General features: G+C 38.5%; 1 protein-coding gene across 2 annotated transcripts in view; it reads right to left on the bottom strand.

The window, feature by feature from the left end:
* Window positions 1–1,510: 1,510 nt before the first annotated feature.
* Window positions 1,511–20,340, bottom strand: part of LOC142398038 (complexin-2) — a 78,425-nt gene continuing 59,595 nt past the window's right edge. For both annotated transcript variants that reach the window (XM_075481994.1, XM_075481996.1), the window contains exons 3-4: window positions 6,647–6,822; window positions 1,511–3,874 (exon numbers count right to left, since the gene is read on the bottom strand). In XM_075481994.1, the coding sequence (XP_075338109.1) occupies window positions 3,677–3,874; window positions 6,647–6,822 (374 nt within the window). In that variant the 3' untranslated portion in view covers window positions 1,511–3,676. The remainder of the gene's footprint in view (window positions 3,875–6,646; window positions 6,823–20,340) is intronic.

Here is a 20,340-nt window from a genome sequence, read left to right as displayed (position 1 = left end):
AGGTGAACTCTGGCATGTGCCAAGAACACGCACGTGTGCTTTGACTTAAAGACTTTCATCCAAATGCTGCAGCCACTCTGTTGCATCATCTTTGTGGATCTCGTTTTATCCCACCTGCAAGCGTTTGTACACAAATTCTTAGAAGTTCTTTTGTATCTTATGTATTTTCTCATGTATCTGATTTAAGAAATCCACTCTGTTAATGTTTAATTAAAAAAAACATACATTTTTCTGTGCTTGAGAGCAAATATTTGGGCATTTGAAGTGATTATCAGCTTGGAAATTTGTAATTCTTTGAGGCTTTTTGGTTTGCCTGACATGATGAGTCATAGTCATTGTAGCCTCCCCATGAACATATTCATTCACAACTTCACCTTGTGCTCTATTCGCTGTGTCTTTAAGGTCAGGAATAAAAGCATATTTCTGGCCCTAAGTGCAATGTTGGAACCCAAAAACTCTCAAAAAGAAAACCAGTTACAGCCCCACCGCTTTGAACTTCCCATTTTGACATTAAATGCAACATCAGCGGCAAAGTACCAGAATTGCCATTCATACAATGGTCAAAACACAGCAATCAAGTGACAATGAAATCCAGGATTTATGAGACTGATATGTAACAAAAACAACAAGATGATGGGATTTCTGAGTTGTCTAGCAACTGCCAGCTTTATGCAACATTACGTCGTGCTTCTGTCAGCTGCAAGGCGCCCAAGAGAGGGATCAGTATAAACAGTCTGTGGCCTTGATGTGTGGGTTTATGTCCGTTTTCTGTGCTGTAGTTTGAACTTGTACATTGATTTTTTTTGTGCGTGTGCTAGTGTGAGCTCTTGGGATAGGTGCTGGAGGTCTCTTATACGGTAATAATGTGCTTCGCAGGTTTTTGAGTGTAATTACGTTCCTACACTGGAATGTTCATGCAAAGCTGTAGTGCTGATTTTAAGTAAGGCACAGCCCACAGGAGAGAGGTGGATTTTAACCAAGTGATGACCAGAGCTGTAAAGATAGGGCTGAAAGGCAGCTGTTGTACTTGTTTTTTTTAGTTAGTAATTTCATTAAGACCTAAGGAAGATGTCAGTTTGTGAAAAAAAAATGGAAAAATGCTAATTCAAATCTAAGAAAAACCTTATAAAAGATCCTTTTTCTGCCTCATCGTCAATAATTTCTATCTGGTCAGCTCCTCCAGATGTTTTTTTGGGGCAGTATCATCTTTCAAAGCCATTTAATATCTTTAATTTCACTCGGTTTTGTGATCATGCGAAGAAACTACCGAATGCGATCACGACCTTATGCTCCATCAAACCTTCCGCACACTCAGACACCTCACAAGCCACAGCTCATCTTTCTGGATCCAATGCACAGATTCTGTTGCCTGGAGACTCCTACAGAAACAGGAACATAATCCAAGATTCTTTTCTTTTTTCAATTTTTTTTTTTTTTGGTGTATTCTTGTCTTTACCAAAAAATTTGCATGCTCGACATTTTAAAAGGAATGTGTTAAGTTTCGTTTTTTTTTTTTTTTTCAAACATGGCACAACTAGGAGGCCGCCTCAGCTGCTGCCTGTGCACATAACAGTTCAAAGACACATTTATATAGTATAAACCAGGACTATATGATCCAACAACATGGTCTCACATCACAGACATGTAGAAAGACACATATAAACACGCTTACAGTACACACAAAGTACACTGAGACAATCAGAACAATGGCTTCTTTTTTCTACGTACATTTTCTTTGCGTATACGTCAGTATACATGTTTGAGAGAGAAGAACGGTGAGGATTACAAACAGATAACCTATTTTTTTTTTTTACAGAAAACAAACAATGAAATATTCTCTTTTTAATCGTTTTAATTAATTATTGCGATCTAAACGATATGGCTTTGTCTAGTGAAAAGTCCTATCTGAGCTAGAAAATGAAAAAGAGAGAATGTGTTACATTAATGCGTATGACAACTTCATCATTAGTCTCACTAGTCCCTAAAATTATTCTAAATTACAAACTCGTGGAACAATGTATTAATCAAACACCATTGCATAACTAACCACTGAATAGCCACCAGATCTTTTAGGAATAACCCACATGCTTTTGTTTTTAATCAATAAACGACCATATATCAAGGTACTTTCACTAAATAGATTCTTTTAATTTACAGTACATCTATTCAAATACTATGTGACAGATCACTATGATATTTTTGTCAGATTAAGAGATGCAGCGTATATTCAGCTCTTCCAGCAGTCTCTGGTTCGGTCTACACTTCCATCATCTATGCAGCCACGGAATACTTTAGTGGAAGTACGAAAGTTTAGCAGTGGTTATTGTAACGTATGCGCTAAGCTGAAATGGACTGTTTCTCCCGTAAGCCTCACACATACCATGAAAACCAACGGTGACATCCAAACTGATGACCACAAAAGAAATATGAGGGTCTCACCAGTATTTCTTTGGTCTTGATGTTGATGAGCTTCAACAGTGAGAGACGACGGAGAAGATCAACTTAGATTTTCTGTGCATTACAACACATTGGCAGTATGTTAATGAAAATAACATAGGAGTAGGTTAAAAGTTATTTAAGAGATGAATGCGCTTTAAACAAGCCATTAGCGTTGTGTGACTGGACAGGACGACATGTAGCGTACCAGCATCCCCGTGTTTCCCAGTGGGGAGTGCTTTGATTGTCTATGGTGATCAGACTACTTCAATCATTATGACTTGGATTGACCTTAATTCTATTCTGTAAATAAGATTTAAACCAGATAGAAAGAGAGCTGCTTGTTGAATGATTCATGGGGCAGAGTAAAACTTTTTGATTCTGTCGTATATTGAGCCCTTAACCCATTTAGGACCCATTTTTTTTAACATCACGGCAGTCTAATAAGCTGTTAAAGAACTAGCAACTCGTGAGTAAATCATGTATTTCAAATAGTTTTGAACCTTTGGAGCCTTTTCCAGGATTTCCAGAATGTGAGCCTCTGGAAAACCAAATATATGCCAACTCGCCATCCCGCTATCAAATACATTATTCCAAAAGTGTCTTAAATTGTATCTTCAAAATGTTGTGTGCGACTAATATTCAAACCCTCATTTACAATTCCTCAGCGAGAGGAGATGGTATGAAGGCACATGTCCTAAAAACTCAAATGATCTGTTTTTTTCCTTTTTATAAACACCTCCACCAAGCTCATGAAAGTATAAAACACTCATTAGGATGAAAAACATGCTCCATCTACTGGAAAACATGGTGGCAGTACCATCTGAAAAACCACAGAAGTAAAAGTCCGATGTCGAAACAGACGCCAACTGTAAGAAATGTGCTAACTGGCAGTTGAGGAGAGATATTGTGGTAAATAAAAGAGGGAAGAATGAATCAACTGTTGAGGAGTAGAAAAGAACAAATGAAAAGATCTCTACAAAGGCAGTGTCCAGCCTCTAACAGTTGGAAAAGAGCCCCCACCCCCCCCAACTCCCCAATCAAATTGATGCCAACAACTTCTACAGTCTACAAATAGGACCCTTCCTACTTATAGATACCTAAAATAATTGCCCCAGTCTCTCCTCATTTAGCCCAAGGTTCCCAGCTCAAAGAGCCCCGCCTCCCTTTGCCCTGCAGCCTGGCCCAGGCCAGACCGGACCCTGACTTAGGGTTCTTTTGATTGGTTTTGCTTTTTGTTTTATTTCTTGAACATGTCCTGTAGCGGTCCGGGCAGAAACTTGAGGACAGTGTCCAGGATGCTCTCTTCATCCTCCTCGTCGTCGTCTCCGCAGCCCCTCGGGATCGCTTTCTTTGGGCGTGTCAGCGACCCCTCGCAGGCCTGCTCCATAGCTGCTTTCTCCTCGGCCTCTTTCTCCTCCTTCTTCTTCAGCCCATACTGGATGGAGGGATGGCAAAGGGGTGGTGTTCAGGGAAAAAAAACGTGACAGTAAATTTAATGATATGAGAGCAACAATAGCAGGTCCTCGGATGTTGGGACGACACACAGCTTAACCCTCCTGTTGTCCTGCGGGTCAAAAGTGAGCCACTACCATGTTTAGCTGTAGAAAAAATACCTTAAACTATCTTTTTCCAACTTGAAATTTTATAACTTTTCCTAAAGGGACCCCATCATTAGAAAAAGTCACACTAAGGGAAACACAGGCGCGGATGATTCAATACAAAATACTTAATAGAAAACATTGGACCCCCAGTAAATTAGTCAAACTGAAATTAACAGATAGGGACTCCTGTTGGAAATGCCAGAAAGAAGTGCTCTATGGCTGTGACAAAAATGATCAGCTTTGGGGTGGAATTATCAATATTTTGAATGATCTATTTCAACTTAACTTGTCTAAATCTCCTGCCTTATGTATTTTGGGTGTGTTACCAGAGAACATTAGTCTATCTGGAAGACAGAGGCTTTGGATATAATTAGCAACCTTAACTGGATGTAGGGTAATACTAAGGCATTGGAAGTCAGCTAACATCTGCTGTTTTAAGGAATGGACAGAGCTGATGACAAAAACGGCCTTATATGAGAGGGTAACCTTCAGTATTAGAGGAAGAGAAGATCTGTTCAATCAGGTTTGGGGGGTATTTTTGAATTATATAGAAGACATGACTAGATAAATGTGATATATGTGATACTCCTGTACCAATTTGATTTGCTCAGAGATCAAGGTTTGATATATGGTATAATGTAGGCACTTTGTTTGTCTTTTTTTTGTGTCGTTGTTGTTTGTTTACTCTGTAGTTTGGATTGTGAGTTAATGTTCATATGATATATTCAAAAGACAGAAAACTGGTGTAAAAAATAAAGTGTTTTGCTTCTCAGAACAATATGCGTTCAAAAGAGTAATAACATTTGCATCACAAAATGGTTCTCCAGGAAAAAGTCAGACCTCACAATCTCTTGGCCCTATTTTCTCTCCCTTCGTATCACTGCCTGCTGTGCAGACCGTGCAGACCGAAGTGCAGACCGAGCAGTAAACACCGTAACAGGCGCGGCTGTCGGCAACAGGCAGTGATACGAAGGGAGATAAAATAGGGCCAAGAGATTGTGAAGTCTGACTTTTTCCTGGAGAACCATTTTGTGATGCAAATGTATTACTCTGTTGAACGCATATTGTTTAGAGAAGCAAAACGCTTTATTTTTTAAACCCCAGCCAACTAGCCGGACTACCTTCATCAACACCAAAACGAGGCTGGAACTCTGCTCACAGGACGCAGCAGGGGGTAAGAAGATGTTCATAAATGATGTTGCTAATATGGGATGTCATACAGCTTCATGTCAAAAGAGGCGAACTATCCCTTTAAGGAAGATTACATTTTTTATTGTGCAAAAGAGTCGACCTTTTTTGTCGGTCAGATTGTTGTAGCAGCACGGCAAGTCAAACACAACAAGAAAGAAGTTTTGTTGCTGGAGTTTTCCCTTTTTAACCTCAAGTTTAGCTCTGCAATGTAATTTAAATAGAAAAACATTAACCCATTAATAGCTGAGTCGTGTCCCGTCCATGGGGTTTTCCCCATGTTTTTAGTTCTTAGTTTTGTGTTTTATCATGTTTGAGTTCATCTCATGTCTTGGTTTTTAGTTCATGTTTAGTTCTTAAGTTTTGCCATGTCTTAGTTTCTAGTCCAGATCCGGTATTTAGTTTAGCCATGTTTTCCCCACAGTTTCTGTTGTTCATCCATCACCTTCATTCACTTCACCTGTGGTATCATCATCAGCTGCACTCACTCACCAATCACCCTCCACAGTATTTAGGCTCCCGGTTTGTTCATGCACTTTGTCAGATCCTTACTCCGTCTTCAGCCCAAGCTAAGTCATTTCATATAATGCCAAGTCACACTGGAAAAAATAAAAGTCTTACCAAGTATATTTGTCTCATTTCTAGTCAAAATATCTCATTACACTTTATATAAGACACAACTGCCTAACAAGTACTATTTCAGCCAGATATAGGGACTTGTTTGAAGACAATACATCTGGAATATCTTGTTAAATGAAAAAGTCTTGAAAACAAATAGTTTTGAGTCGGATTTCATATGAAACAAGCTTTTTTTGACATTTGAAAAGGTTTTTAAGCTAATTTCAAGATCACTTTTAACTCAAAAGTCCCAAATATCACATTTTATTTCAAGAAATCTTGACAAGCCGATTTTCACTAGTTCCATTGGCAGATTTTTTTTCTTATTTCAAACTAAAATGTCTTTTATTTGTTGTTTTTCTTACTTATTTTTGGAGGGGCATTTTTTTCCAGTGCATGTTCTTTGTTTTGTCTTCGTCATGTTTTGTTTTTCCATCCGGCTCAGCCGCGCTTTGTTTTGACCTTTGTTTTTTAATTCATAAAACAGTTTGCTTTTGTTTTTTTTTTAACAATCCGAATCCGTGTCCTTCCACATCTCGCACCCACCCTTATTGACAAGTCATATTTTCAAAAAGCATTTTAAGACCACCACAGTTCCTCAAAGCAAACTTGACAGAATCATCAGTGTTCATTTAAAACTTTATCAAAGCAAATAAAGATTAAATAAATGAATAAAAAGGCAATTCACCACCCTGACACATCCACTCTAGTTGTTCCAGCTGCATTTATCACAAACACAGTGAATTGTACCATCATACCAGAGATGCTGATCAAAGCTCAATCTCTAAGTGCTTCCTCACCTTGTCCCTGATGGTCTGCCGTACTTTTTCCCTCTCTGCCTCCATGCGGGCGTGCTTGGCCTGCCTCTCCTCCTCCTGCTGCCTCAGCGCCTCCTGCCGCTCTTCCTCCTTCTTGGCTGCATCCGGGTCCTTCTCCTCCTCTCCACCCAGCATCTTGCCCATGTCTTTGGTGGCCCCTGAACAGAAATCACACAAAGATTGAAGATCTTGAACTCTGTTTTTTTCAATCACTGTTCAGGTCAACTGAACAAGGAGAAAGAAAATCCTTCCTTTAACTTAAGCAGAAAGGATTTCTTATTTTTTCCTGAAAAGTATTGCATTAAATCTGCCGCTTACATGTACTTAACACCCACATCTGTCAAACACAGTAACAGCAGATGATTCTGTGGTAACTGAATTCACTGAAGAGCCTCGAGGTGTCTTGGAAACAAGAAGGAACAGCCAGCTGGAAAAGCTTCAAAGAGCAACGGAGACAAAGGAAGGCTCATTCTTCCATCCGGTGTCGGCCATCTGTCGGCGCTACCTGTACCTCCACCGTGAGGCGATTCAGTCATTCTGGATTACAAGTTTAAGCTTCTGCTGACAGCATGTGGTGGAATTATCCAAACAATAGAGGAAAAGTCGTTTTCAACAAGACGAAAACAATATTTAATCAGTTAATAGACCTCTAATAAGCTGTAAAACCCTGAGAGACTGCAAACTTTATGCACTTTTCAACATGTACACTGGAAAAAAAATCAAAGTCTTACCAAGTATATTTGTCTCATTTCTACTCAAAATATCTCATTACACTTAACACATTGACTCCCAAGTCACGTGAAACTACGTTTTTACTGCCCATGCGTTGGCTCCCAAATGGAAAAAAATACATTTTTACAGTTTTTTTATGGATTCTGAATCTATACATTCTTAGAATCCCTCCACCTACTTGGTGGTTTTATGAACATGTAAACTCCTTTGACACAAGGACACGACGCAAATCCTCTGACCCGGATATGTAAGTATCTAAAGTGTGACAGGCTGAAAGAGCGCAAGTTTCACATCTCAGTTTGTTGTTGATTTTGGTGGACACCCGCCTTGGTTTAGCTAAGGATAGCTCGCTAATGGCGCCACCTAGAGACACGCAGTTTTGACCCACAAAGAGTTTAAAGTCTCAGCTTTCAAACGAGCCATAACATGTTTCAGTGACCCTATCACATAATATGCTGTGACTGTACAAAAAACGTCAAAAAAATGGTTTAGAACTCTGGGATTCTACGACATAATTCCGCAAACACCACCGGTATTCAATGTGTTAATATAAGACACAACTGCCTAACGAGTACTATTTCAGCCAGATATAGGGACTGTTTGAAGACAATATATCTTGTTAAATGAAAAAGTCTTGAAAACAAATTGTTTTGAGTCACATTTCATATGAAACAAGCTTTTTTTGACATTTGAAGAGGTTTTTAAGCTAATTTCAAGATCGAGCCGATTTTCACTAGTTCCATTGGCAGAGTTTTTTGCTTATTTCAAGCAAAAACGTCTTTTATTTGTTGTTTTTGTACTTATTTTTGGTGGGGCATTTTTTCCAGTGTCTCTTTAAGGTAGTTGATTAACTCATATCCGTGTTTGAGGGGGACTGGAGGATTTGGGTTAAATGCATTTTGAACAGGCACCTCTGCATCTGTTCTGAAAACCAGCTCATCTCTTAATCTGCGACAGGAGCTGCTTTCCAGATGTCAAAGAAACTCCCGCATATCAATAGTGCTGTTGTTACCTCCGTCTGATCGATCGTGAATACAGGACCACCTGAGAGCGTCTGAATTATGGATGGTCCAGCAGAGAGAAAACTTCATCTGAGCATTGATTTTTCTTTCAGGCGCCTGTGAGAGGAGAGCCTAGCTGGTGGCCTGGTTTTCCAACTAATATCTTTATTAAGCCACAACCAAAGCACAGCACAGGCTGGATATTTTCCACTGCTGAGACCGATCATTTGAGGAAAAGCAGCGGCATAAACAACAGTGAGATGTGCCATTTTTTCTGCTTTCCACCTGCTGCTGTGTGGCTTGTCCAGCTGTGAATAAAATTATCATCACTTTGCATCACTGTTAGCACATGGAAGTCACATATAACTGCTCAGCTGAGCATGTGGCTCAATATTAATCTTTGTTCCCTTAAAACCTTCAAACTTTCTACATGATAATATAAGAAAGTGTCAAAGTGTGCTACCCTGAATGCAAGATTGTTAAACTGATACATAAAACGCAGCCCAAAATTAGCAGAAAAAAAGAGTTTGTGTGCTTTAGATGTGCTTGTCAGAACTGCTTAACTTATTTCTAGGACTGAACAAAATCATATTAGCATTTAATTATGGAAGTATTCTCCAAAGGACCACAGGTGCACTACTCGCAAGGAGTGAATCCAGCTATTTGTAACCATAATGACTTAGAATTTCATGATATATGTTGAGATTTTCTGGACATCTTTTATGTACAGCCTGGCTTATTCTTCGACTATTGTGGATGAAAAGAAGAATAACGCATGGTAGGTAATAGGGCTGGGCGAGTTAACTCGTTATTATCGCGTTAACTTGTTAATTATTTAACGCCGATAAATATTTTATCGCGGATCCACCAAACATGGAGAAGGGTACAGAACTTTTACTCGGCAATTTTCATTTTAAAGTTGGACATCACCGCTTCAGGTGCTCCTCGGTCTCTGTGTGAAGCAAACGGAGCTAACCGGCGCTACTTCCTGTTTTACTTGTTTCAACATAAAAGCACGTATTTCAAAATAAATTTAAAAAAACTCCTGCATTTACAGCCAAGTTGAATTGTCTTCTCAGCGTAGTAGTTCCAGTCTAAAATATCACTTAAAGGCAAAACACACAACTGATAGCAGCAAGTCATTCAAGGAAACAGACAGTGGAGCGAGGCTTCTACATAAAAACTACAGAAAGATGCTGATGTTAAAAGTGTGTTTGCACAACAAATGTTATGGCACTTTCATTCATATGGCAGCACATTTAAAATAAAGCTAAATGATAAAGGCTATACACTACTTTTGGATTCATTTTTGGATTTTGCGTACAAATGTGATTAATCGCTATTAATCAGGGAAATCATGTGATTAATTAGATTAAACATTTGAATCGTTGCCCAGCCCTAGTTGAAAGACAAACTTCAACCAATCAGATCGAGTAGAGCCAACAGTGCAGCTAGGCTGGTGTTTTTATTATTCTCACTCTTCACATGTTGAAACAGTTCCCATTCTATGAAGGAAGCTAAGAAAGATCCTGTAAAGGACTTCCATGAACTACAATCTATAAAAATACATGGGAAAACTTTTGTGTCTTGGCCTTGAATTGATTTTTTTTGGAGTCTGGAAGGATGGAATTCGTCACGAACTGCGAGCTGTCAGCTTTTCTAACGAGGCAGCTGGGAACGAGTCTGAACTTTTAGAAGCCCACAGACCCATTACTCAGCCAATAACCATGTCCTCAAGTGCTCTTTTTCACTTTCTTATAAAGACATTTGTCACTTTATGCATAAATAAGTGCAACAACACAAATGCCTCCAAGGAGAGAGGTTTGTGTAACAATTTTAAGCCTTCACCTCGGCACCCTCCATGACAGCTCCCTTTCTATCTCACCACTGAGGGCTGATGCTTGAAACAGCTACAGTATGCACTCAGTTACCTTCAGAATATAACTGAAAGAGTATAAAGTACCGTATTTTAAGTGCAGCCTGGTCTCAACGTGTACAAGCAGTCTGCACTGGAAAAAATGCCCCTACAAAAATAAGTTAAAAAAAAAACACTTTTTGCTTGAAATAAGCAAAAAATTCTGCCGATGGAGCTAGTGGAAAACGGCTTTCTTGAAATAAGATGTGATATTTAGGACTTTTGAGTTAAAAGTGATCTTGAAATTAGCTTAAAAACCTCTTCAAATGAAAAAAAAAAAGCTTGTTTCATGTGAAATATGACTCAAAACAATTTGTTTTCAAGACTTTTTCATTTAACAAGATATTCCAGATGTATTGTATTAAAACAAGTCCCTATATCTGGCTGAAATAGTACTTGTTAGGCAGTTGTGTCTGATATTAAGTGTAATGCGATATTTTGACGAGAAATGAGAAAAATATACTTGGTAATACTTAGATTTTTTCCAGTGTGACAGCGTTAATCTCAGCTGTTTGAAGGATGAACCCTTTTAATTTGTTAAACGGAACAAATTGTAACAGTGATAAGAGTGGACTGGCACAAACCATCAGATTTATTAAAAGATAATTAAAATGCATGCAGGTACTCCTTCAGGGTCCGTGTGAAGGTTCTGTTCTGAAACAGACTGAAAGTGCATTTTGGAGGCGTGACTGGTCCCTGCTATGAATCACCAACTTTCTCAGATGCGTTGGGGATTTTTCACAGTTATGTGGTAGTAAAAATCTGAATTTACTGCCTTTGTGTAAAGAAGCCACAGGAGCTAAACGAGAACAACTCAGAGTAAATTACTCAGAAGAAATGTGGCTTCAAGGACTGGGTTTGTGAACCCAGGAGCGGCGAGTCCTGCCGCTCTGCAGCCGACTCATGCAGAGGCCCTAATGGCCCCGCAGCGCCGTGCGCTGGCAGAGAACCTGAGGATGACAAATTGGCACTCAGCTGGTGGGAGGGGCGAGCGGGGAAATGTTCCCTGGGACCCGCTGGGGAGCCGGGTTAAGGTCAGACAGTCTGATGTGGGTCCTTTAATGTGTTAAAACACTCAAACACATAACATATGTGCTGGAACTTTGTGCACGCGTGTGCAGAAAACACCTAAATGTGTGAGCATCCTCAAGTGAGAAATGAAACGTCCTCGGGATGCGCTTGTGTGGAAAATGTCGAGGACAATAACCCTCAGCTTTTAAAGAGAGAAAAATGTTATTTATCAATTAAATGAGGCACATTTATTCTTTAACCCTAATCCCTGATAGGGGAAATTTTTGTCCACTTGGGGTGTACTTTCTCCTCTAATTTCACACTGTAGATAGTGATACTCATCATATTTGGTCCAGTTGTGCATTTTTGACTATTTTTTCGAATTTCAAACACACATCATATACAATGCAATTTTTCATTGTGTAGAAAAAAAACTCCTTAATTTCTGAAAAGGGACATTTTTGTCCCCTTTTAAAACGACCTAAAAACATCATATATTAATATTTTTTTCCACTTTTTTTTCATAAATCTTTTATTCCACATAACCACCAAGTTTTCAATTATTTAAAAAAAAAAAACCTTTTAGATGCCAATTTGAACTTTTTAGCCCAAATCTTAAGCCTTTAGGTGCCATTATTTTCAAAATATGGAATGCAAAGTGGAATTATTGAGTAGGGATAATTATGGTCTGGGATATGTCAATGATTGGCAACAACATTGATTTTTAGGGATATAGCAGTTTTTGTGTTTTTTAGTTTTTTTTATACAGAAATTGGCGTTTACATCATATAAACCAGTATTTAAAGGTTTAAATTTTTGAAAATAATTGAAAACTTGTTAGTTATGATCCAAATCTAAACTAAAAGATCTATGAAAAAAAAAAGTGGAAAAAAATATTAACATATGATGTTTTTAAGTTGTTTTAAAAGGGGACGAAAATGTCCCCTTTCAGAAATTAAGTTTTAAATCAGGTATGAGGGTTAAGGAGCAAAGAGATTAAAAGCTTGAATGGGAAATGGTCCACATTATTAACTCTATACATGTAAACATGCAGATTATTATTCCAACTTGTCAGACACTATTTTTTGTCCTTTGACTCATTCTTAAACACACCGAGTGCCGCTTTACCGTCACTCTCTGACGCACAGGAAAGCGTTATAAAGCTGCATGTTGGCAGTTATTTCCTTCTGCAGCAGTAAGTGAAGCACTGGCTTCACAGTAATAAACGTCAAGTATCATTAATGGCTGCATTTTGCACAGAAAAATGACTAAATTTGTTCAAATTAAATTGATTTAGTAACAGTTTGAGGGATTGTGCAGTCACACTCCTAACCTGCCTTTGTGATCTGATTTGAAGAAAAATACAACAGATTTTTAAATGCTTTGAAGCTTTGCTTTGGGAGCTTTCACAGTGCAGAAATAAGGTTCATCTAAACATCAGGAAACCTGGTTTCTGGCCAGATGTGCATGTTCTGCGGTAGGCTGCAGGAATCTCCGTTAAGAGCAGCTGATATTCACCTTTTGTTCTCTCAATCCCACAACCCGTGGTGGAACAGATTCATAGGTGCAAACCCCACTGCAAAAAGTGAAATCTAAGTAAAAAGAAATATCTTAGATCAAAGGGACATATGCTTATTTTTTGTCCGATAAGATAGTTCTTCTTAGTAAGCAGTTTTTATGTTAGACTGCTTCACTTGTTTGAAGTGTTTCTGTCCTTAATTATCTAAATAAGATATTACAGCTTGTTACTGAGATGTTATGACCTGTTTTGAGTAAGTACATGCTTGAAGCTAGAATATCAACAGTTTCCAAGCTGGTTTCAAGAAATATAAGGCCTAGTGCATACCACTATGTCAAGATAATGGCTCTAGCATTTACTTAATTTAAGAATATTTTCAATATATTGAGAAAATAGACCACGTGTATTTAATTAGAATCAAGAAAAATGTACTTGTTATTAGTTAAAATACACTAATTCTAAGGTATTTGTGGTTTAATTGAGATTAGATATTTTTACTTGTTTTGAAAAATCTTGACAAGCCACATTTTCTTCTTCCATTGGCAGATAATTTTGCTATTTTTAAGCAAAATACACCTACTTTTTGTTACTTTGTTTCCTGTTTTTGAAAGCTGGCTTTTTTGCAGTGTACAGATGAATAGCTGAAGTAAAAACAATGTATCAACAACGAACTAAGCTGTTTGTTTTCACACTGTTGAAAGGAAAACCTTCGTCCTATTTCACAAATTTATTGACTTAACCCATGAGTTCAGGTGGTGTAAAAACGCCCCCCCAAAAAAAATCATCTTCTGGGCTCCTAAATACTTGGAAATCCATTTGATCCACAAACAAACAGCTGCATCGGGAGTGGCTGAAAACACAGGAATGAACTAAACTGCTGTTTGAAAACCACTGAACAAACAAAGCTTCAGGACCAAAGTGATCTCGACAAAACATTAGAGCACAAAAGGTTTAATGGGGTTATTATTGTAACTCAGCTCTCCAGAGTCTACGCATTGTGTTTTCACCATTTGGAGCCTTTAACCTTCATGTGTTTCATCAATCTGTCCTTCTGTTTGTCCTCTACAAAACACTTCCTCTATTACCATTCATCTTTTTTCCTCTGTTGCATTAAAACTCTCTGTTCCATTAGAGGACATTTTACAGATTTCCACTCCGCAGACCGAGGTGGACGATTCGAGGCTAAGTGCTGAAACGGCCCCAGTCTTCACTTTGCATTCAGTCACTTGTGTTCCATGTGTCATGTCTTTGGGGCAACAAGGGTTTTAATGTGCAAAAGCTCTGCATAAGGAGAGGTGAAGATGCCCATCGTATAGAGAAACTTGTGAAGAAGCTGAGGTTAAAACTGGGTTTTTATTTTCGAAATGAGACGTGCTTTTCTTTTAATGGAAAAAAAAAAAGACTTGTTGCTGCTACCTTTTTACCTGTGTTGGATTATGGAGATTTTTTATTCATGAATGCTTCTACTAAATGTCTGTACATGGTTGAGACGGTCTATCATGCCTGTCTGAGGTTCATCACTAACTGTAAACCATTGACACACCGCTGTGAGTTATACACTCGAGTTGGATGGGCTGCTTTGGCCACCCGAAGACTCAGTCATTGGTATTCTTTTATATACACTGGAAAAAAATGCCCCTCCAAAAATAAGTAAAAAAACAACAAATACAAGACGTTTTTGCTTGAAAAAAGCAAAAAAATCTGCCAATTGAACGAGTGAAAATGGGCTTGTCAAGATTTCTTGAAATAAGATGTGATATTTAGGACTTTTCAGTTAAAAGTGATCTTGAAATTAGCTTAAAAACCTATTCAAGTGTGAAAAAAAAAGCTTGTTTCATGTGAAATATGACTCAAAACAAGATTCAAGATGTCTTAAAACAAGTCCCTATATCTTGCTGAAATAGTACATGTTGTGTCTTATATTATGTCTAATGAGATATTTTGACTAGATATCTTTCCGGTGCATTTGTTTCACACCAAACAGGGATCTTTCCCTTGTCCTAAACAGCTGATCTTCTTCGTGCTATTTCAATATATCATGGAGCCCCGAAAGATGTGAGAAGATCTTAGTTTCGTCTCAGTTTAAAAACTGTAAAAAGCAACAAACGCTACACAAAATCGTGTAATTTCAACATTTCTCAGCCAGAAGAGCCAAACTCGTTACAGATGCTGAGGAACATGCAATAATAAGTAAAAAAAAACAACAAATAAAAGACGTTTTTGCTTGAAATAAGCAAAAAAAAATCTGCCAATGGAACTAGTGAAAATCGGCTTGTCAAGATTTTTTGAAATAAAATGTGATATTTGGGACTTTTGAGGTAAAAGTGATCTTGAAATTAGCTTAAAAACCTCTTCAAATGTAAAAAAAAGCTTGTTTCATGTGAAATATGACTCAAAACAAGATGTTTTTCAAGACTTTTTCACTTAACAAGATATTCTAGATGTATTGTCTTCAAACAAGTCCCTATATCTGGCTGAAATAGTACTTGTTAGGCAGTTGTGTCTTATATTAAGTGTAATGAGATACTCAATGAGACAAATATACTTGGTAAGATTTAGATTTTTTCCAGTGTATAAGGCATTACTTGGTCTACTGCCTTCCTATATTTGTTCCCTAATTGCACAGAGAGGTGCTGGTCCTTACTTCTTCCGTTCTCAAGACTACGTGTTGCTTTCTGTTCCCGTCCTGAATTGGGTAAAAAGACTTTTGGCTACTCTGCACCTCTAGCATGGAATATGTTGCAGAAGGACTGGAAACTAACAGGGTTAATCTCTTTGAGTGCCTTCAAATCCAAACTGAGGACATTTGAGGCCGACTCCACTACATGTACTTGTTTTTCATAATCTGCTTATTAATTCAATTTAATTTCTTTCATTTGTTTGTGTTTTTATTTGTGTAATTCGTAACTGTGTTTTGTATTTGCTGCTGCCTGTCTTGGCCAGGTCTCACTTGAAAAAGAGGTTCTTAATCTCAATGGGATCTTCCTGGTTAAATAAAGGTTATAATAATAATAATAATAATAATAATAAAATCAGAGATGGTTCCACTGCGGCTCTACTTTAACTGGCAGACGCTGGGCAATAGAGTCCATGAAATTCTATCTTCTTCTATTTTCGCTCTATTACCACCAATATATTTGGTATTTTATTAGCCTCGTACTATAAAATCGGTGTTGACAGTAACAGAGCACTGTACTGAGCATGCTCAGCACACCTGCAGGGTTAAGAAAAGGTTAAATAAGTGGTATAGTCTCATCAGTGAAAGAAACGTCTCTTAAAGGAAAACTCCGGGGCATTTGAAGCGCAATCCCATTGCTAGAGGTTGTCAAATACTGATAGTAGGACACAGACTGGTGCGTATCTGCGCTCCCTGTGTGGAGATCGCTCTGTCCGCACAGCATGTCATGCGAGGCTAATACGTGGTGACTAAGGGGCAAGTGCTAACCCTTCCACGTAAAACAACAACTTGCACACTGCAGAAACGTCACACCACTTTATAAACCATCCGACAATAAAGTCACAAGCCTTACCATCAAAACCATATGCATGGTTCTCACATTACTGGCATGGGGACGTTACAAAACAACTTTATAAACAGCATGTCACTCACCGGTTATTGGTTCGCTCGCGCATGTGAAAGCCCAAAAGAGTCAACGGACGATAATCCTATCTACAAAGCAATTATCTTCTCTAGAAAAACTGCGTTCAAGTATTTAAAACATTACAATACAAGCCCAGTAATATTGTTGTAATGTTTTAAATACTACTATATTACGTGGAAGGGTTAGCAGTTGCCCCCTAGCCACCACGTATTAGCCTCGCATGACAGGCTGCGCAAACAGCGCTATCGCCACACAGGGAGCGCCGATTTGCACCTGTCTGTGTCCTACTGTCAGTATTTGACAACCTCTAGCAATGGGATTGCGCTTCAAATGCCCCGGAGTTCCCCTTTAAACTCGAGGATGTCACCTCTTATTTCTCTGAAAGTGCAAACCGGTATCTGAATGGCTGATTTCTGCTATCAGAGAGCAGAAAGAGAAGAAAAAAGGTGATAAAGAGACACAACAGAAACACATTCTGATGTAAATTCTGTGGAGAAAGATGAGTGAACTTATCTGACAGGTAGAATAAATGATGCCTCTGTTGTCCACAGCCTTTGAAGAATGTTTATTGTAAAAGTATTAAATCATGTTATCATGAACAACAGCTTGTGCTTCACAGAAATGCCAAACACATTTTCCTCCTCTGAGAAAATGCATCATTTTCTCTTTCAAACATTTAATGTTGATTCGTGTTTAAACTATTGTTTAACCTTTCAGTGTCCACAGATTTTAGAAAATACTTCATAGTTTCTCCAGCTGAAACCATTATCCGGTATGAGCACTAACACTTTGCAATGTTATTCAACTTTGAAAATGTTCTTTCTAGGGCTGGGCAACGATTAAAATGTTTAATCTAATTAATCACATGATTTCCCTGATTAATCACGATTAATTGCATTTGTACGCAAAATCCAAAAATGAATCCAAAAGTAGTGTATAGCTTTTAGCATTTAGCTTTATTTTAAATGTGCTGCCATATGAATGAAAGTGCCATAACATTTGTTGTGCAAACACACTTTTAACATCAGCATCTTTCTGTAGTTTTTATGTAGAAGCCTCGCTCCACTGTCTGTTTCCTTGAATGACTTGCTGCTATCAGTTGTGTGTTTTGCCTTTAAGTGATATTTTAGACTGGAACTACTACGCTGAGAAGACAATTCAACTTGGCAGTGTTTACAGATGACTTTGGTTCTGTCGACTCCGCCGTCTGGAAGAACTTTAACATGAAAATGGCCGAGTAAAAGTTCCGTACCCTTCTCCATGTTTGGTGGATCCGCCGATTACTTTCTTTTCCTGTTCCGCAGCAGACAGCAACAGACTTTTACAAAATAAAAGCCTGTGAGCAAAAGACTTTTATTTTTATTTGAAAAAATAAGATAAAATAGATAATAAAACCTGCATTAATGCGCGATAAAATATTTATCGCCGTTAAATAATTAATGCGTTAACGCGATAATAACGAGTTAACTCGTCCAGCCCTAGTTCTTTCAGGTTATTTTTGTAAATATATTTCTCGACTTCGCAGCAGGAAGGAAGTCGAGATCGAGACTCAGCAGCTCAGAGTTAAAGATAAACTAAGATAAAAGCTGATGAAGACCAATTTAAGACTGTCTACGATACAAAATGGCTAAAGGAATTCTGCCTGCTCTTTTCAGATGATGTTCTTCCAGATCACGGTGTTCAGGACCACATGCTCTCGTGTTTATGAGTCCTGTGACTTTCCTCCGCCGTCCTTCCAGCCACTTGTATGAGAACATTAGTATTTGATTTTCACAGACCAGAATAACGTTTCCTGAATTCACCGCCTGAGTTTAATATTGTTGGTGTGTATCACAGAGATGTGAAGGTATCTGATAAAATGGCAATATTTGACTCCCAGCTGGTTAATAAGCTCAATTTTCTAAGCTTACACTGGATACACTGGTATATTTGTCTCATTTCTAGTCAAAATATCTCATTACACTTAATATAAGACACAGCTGCCTAACAAGTACCATTTCAGCCAGATATAGGGACTTGTTTGAAGACGATACATCTTGAATATCTTGTTAAATGAAAAAGTCTTGAAAACAAATTGTTTTGAATCACATATTATATGAAACAAGCTTTTTATGACATTTGAAGAGTTTTTTAAGCTAATTTCAAGATCACTTTTATCTCAAAAGTCCTAAATATCACATTTTATTTCAAGAAATCTGGACAAGCCGATTTTCACTAGTTCCATTGGCAGATTTTTTTGCTTATTTCAAGCAAAAACGTCTTGTATTTGTTGTTTTTCTTACTTATTGTTGGAGGGGCATTTTTTCCAGTGTACAAACGTGATCAGCTAAAAAAACGTAAAAAACATTCTGTGTTTTGGCCCAGTAACCATTAGATATTTTGAGACTGAAATGCATATTCAGGATAAACAGGTGCAAAGACCGAACAGAGAAAAGCCTGAGCTGAAGAATTGTAGAGAAAGTGAGAAGAGGGAGTCGAAATCGGGGATACGAGCAGTGCACCCGGACTCCTCCTCCAGCCAGACAGATGGATGGCAGCGCTGCTGGGTGAAGGGGTTTGAAAAATGAGCTAATTTAAATAACGTATCACCTCCATTGCCAAAATACACCCCCATAAGTCACACGAGAGTCTGGAACGGCTAAAAATGCGCAGCATCGATCAGAAGTTTGGGCACCATGCAGAATGGCATGCTCACAGAAACTGCTGAGCTCCAACTGAAGAACACAAAGCGTGTCCTCGCCCGCTCATCTGCACAGGAAATTAAACAGGAAGCTAGGCCCACCTGGTCACGATCGGGTCACGCCGATTCTTCAGAGATTAACTCAACGTTATCTTTTATCTGAGAGTCTTTATGAGAAAAGGCGCCGACGGCACAGCTTTGATATCCTGACAAAAGGCAGAAAAAGCAGCACGGTGATGTAGTAAACAACACTGATGAGACACTGCTGGGATTCCATCAGATCATGAGCATTAATGACACATTTCTGATCAAAATCTTTAAGCTTTAACGTTGCAGATTGAGTTTTTTGTTGTTGTTGTTGTTTCACTGCAGAGATAAACCAAGGCAGCTTTTTACCATCTCAGAAACATCAACAGAATTAAAGGTTTCCTCTCCCAAACAGACCAGGAGAAACTCCTCCATGCATTCATCTCCAGCAGACTCCATCACTGTAACGCTGTTTTAACTGGACTTCCCAAAAAGAGCATTAAACATCTGCAGCTCATCCAGAACGCTGCTGCTGGAGTTTTAACCCGGACTAAGAGATCTGAACACATCACAGCAGCTTTAAAATCTTTACTCTGGCTTCCAGTCGGTCACAGAATAGATTTTAAAAGCCTGCTGATGGTTTACAATCTGTGATCTGTTCAGAGAATATAAAGCCAGCAGAGCTCTTAGATCCAAGGACTCAGGTCAGCTGGTCCAGTCCAGAGTCCAGACTAAACATGGAGAAGCAGCATTTAGCTGTTATGCTGCAAACAAGTGGAACAAACTGCCAGTGGAGATTAAACTTTCACCAAATGGAGACATTTTTAAATCCAGGTTAAAGACATTTCTGTTCTCATGTGTCTATGCATGAAATCTGCACGATATCTTTGAACTTATCTGGACTGTTGCTAATTTTTACACTGGAAAAAATGCCCCTCCAAAAATAAGTTAAAAAAACAACAAATACAACACGTTTTTGCTTGAAATAAGCAAAAAAATCTGCCAATGGAACTAGTGGAAAACGGTAGCCTGATAAACCAGCCTAAATGGATTGGATGTCTAATTTAGTCTGGCTCCGATCAATGGATACAACGGAACATTGTTGATGAGCACAACCCGTTGTCTTTCAAACCGTGTCTGTGCCTATAGGCCAACGCTCTGACCAATCAGCGCAACTGACTGTGACGTA

Source organism: Odontesthes bonariensis, chromosome 13 (assembly GCF_027942865.1).
Source record: "Odontesthes bonariensis isolate fOdoBon6 chromosome 13, fOdoBon6.hap1, whole genome shotgun sequence".
NCBI lineage: Eukaryota > Metazoa > Chordata > Actinopteri > Atheriniformes > Atherinopsidae > Odontesthes > Odontesthes bonariensis.
The sequence above is the reverse complement of the archived record's forward strand: the minus strand, read 5'-3'. Positions and strand labels throughout refer to the sequence as shown.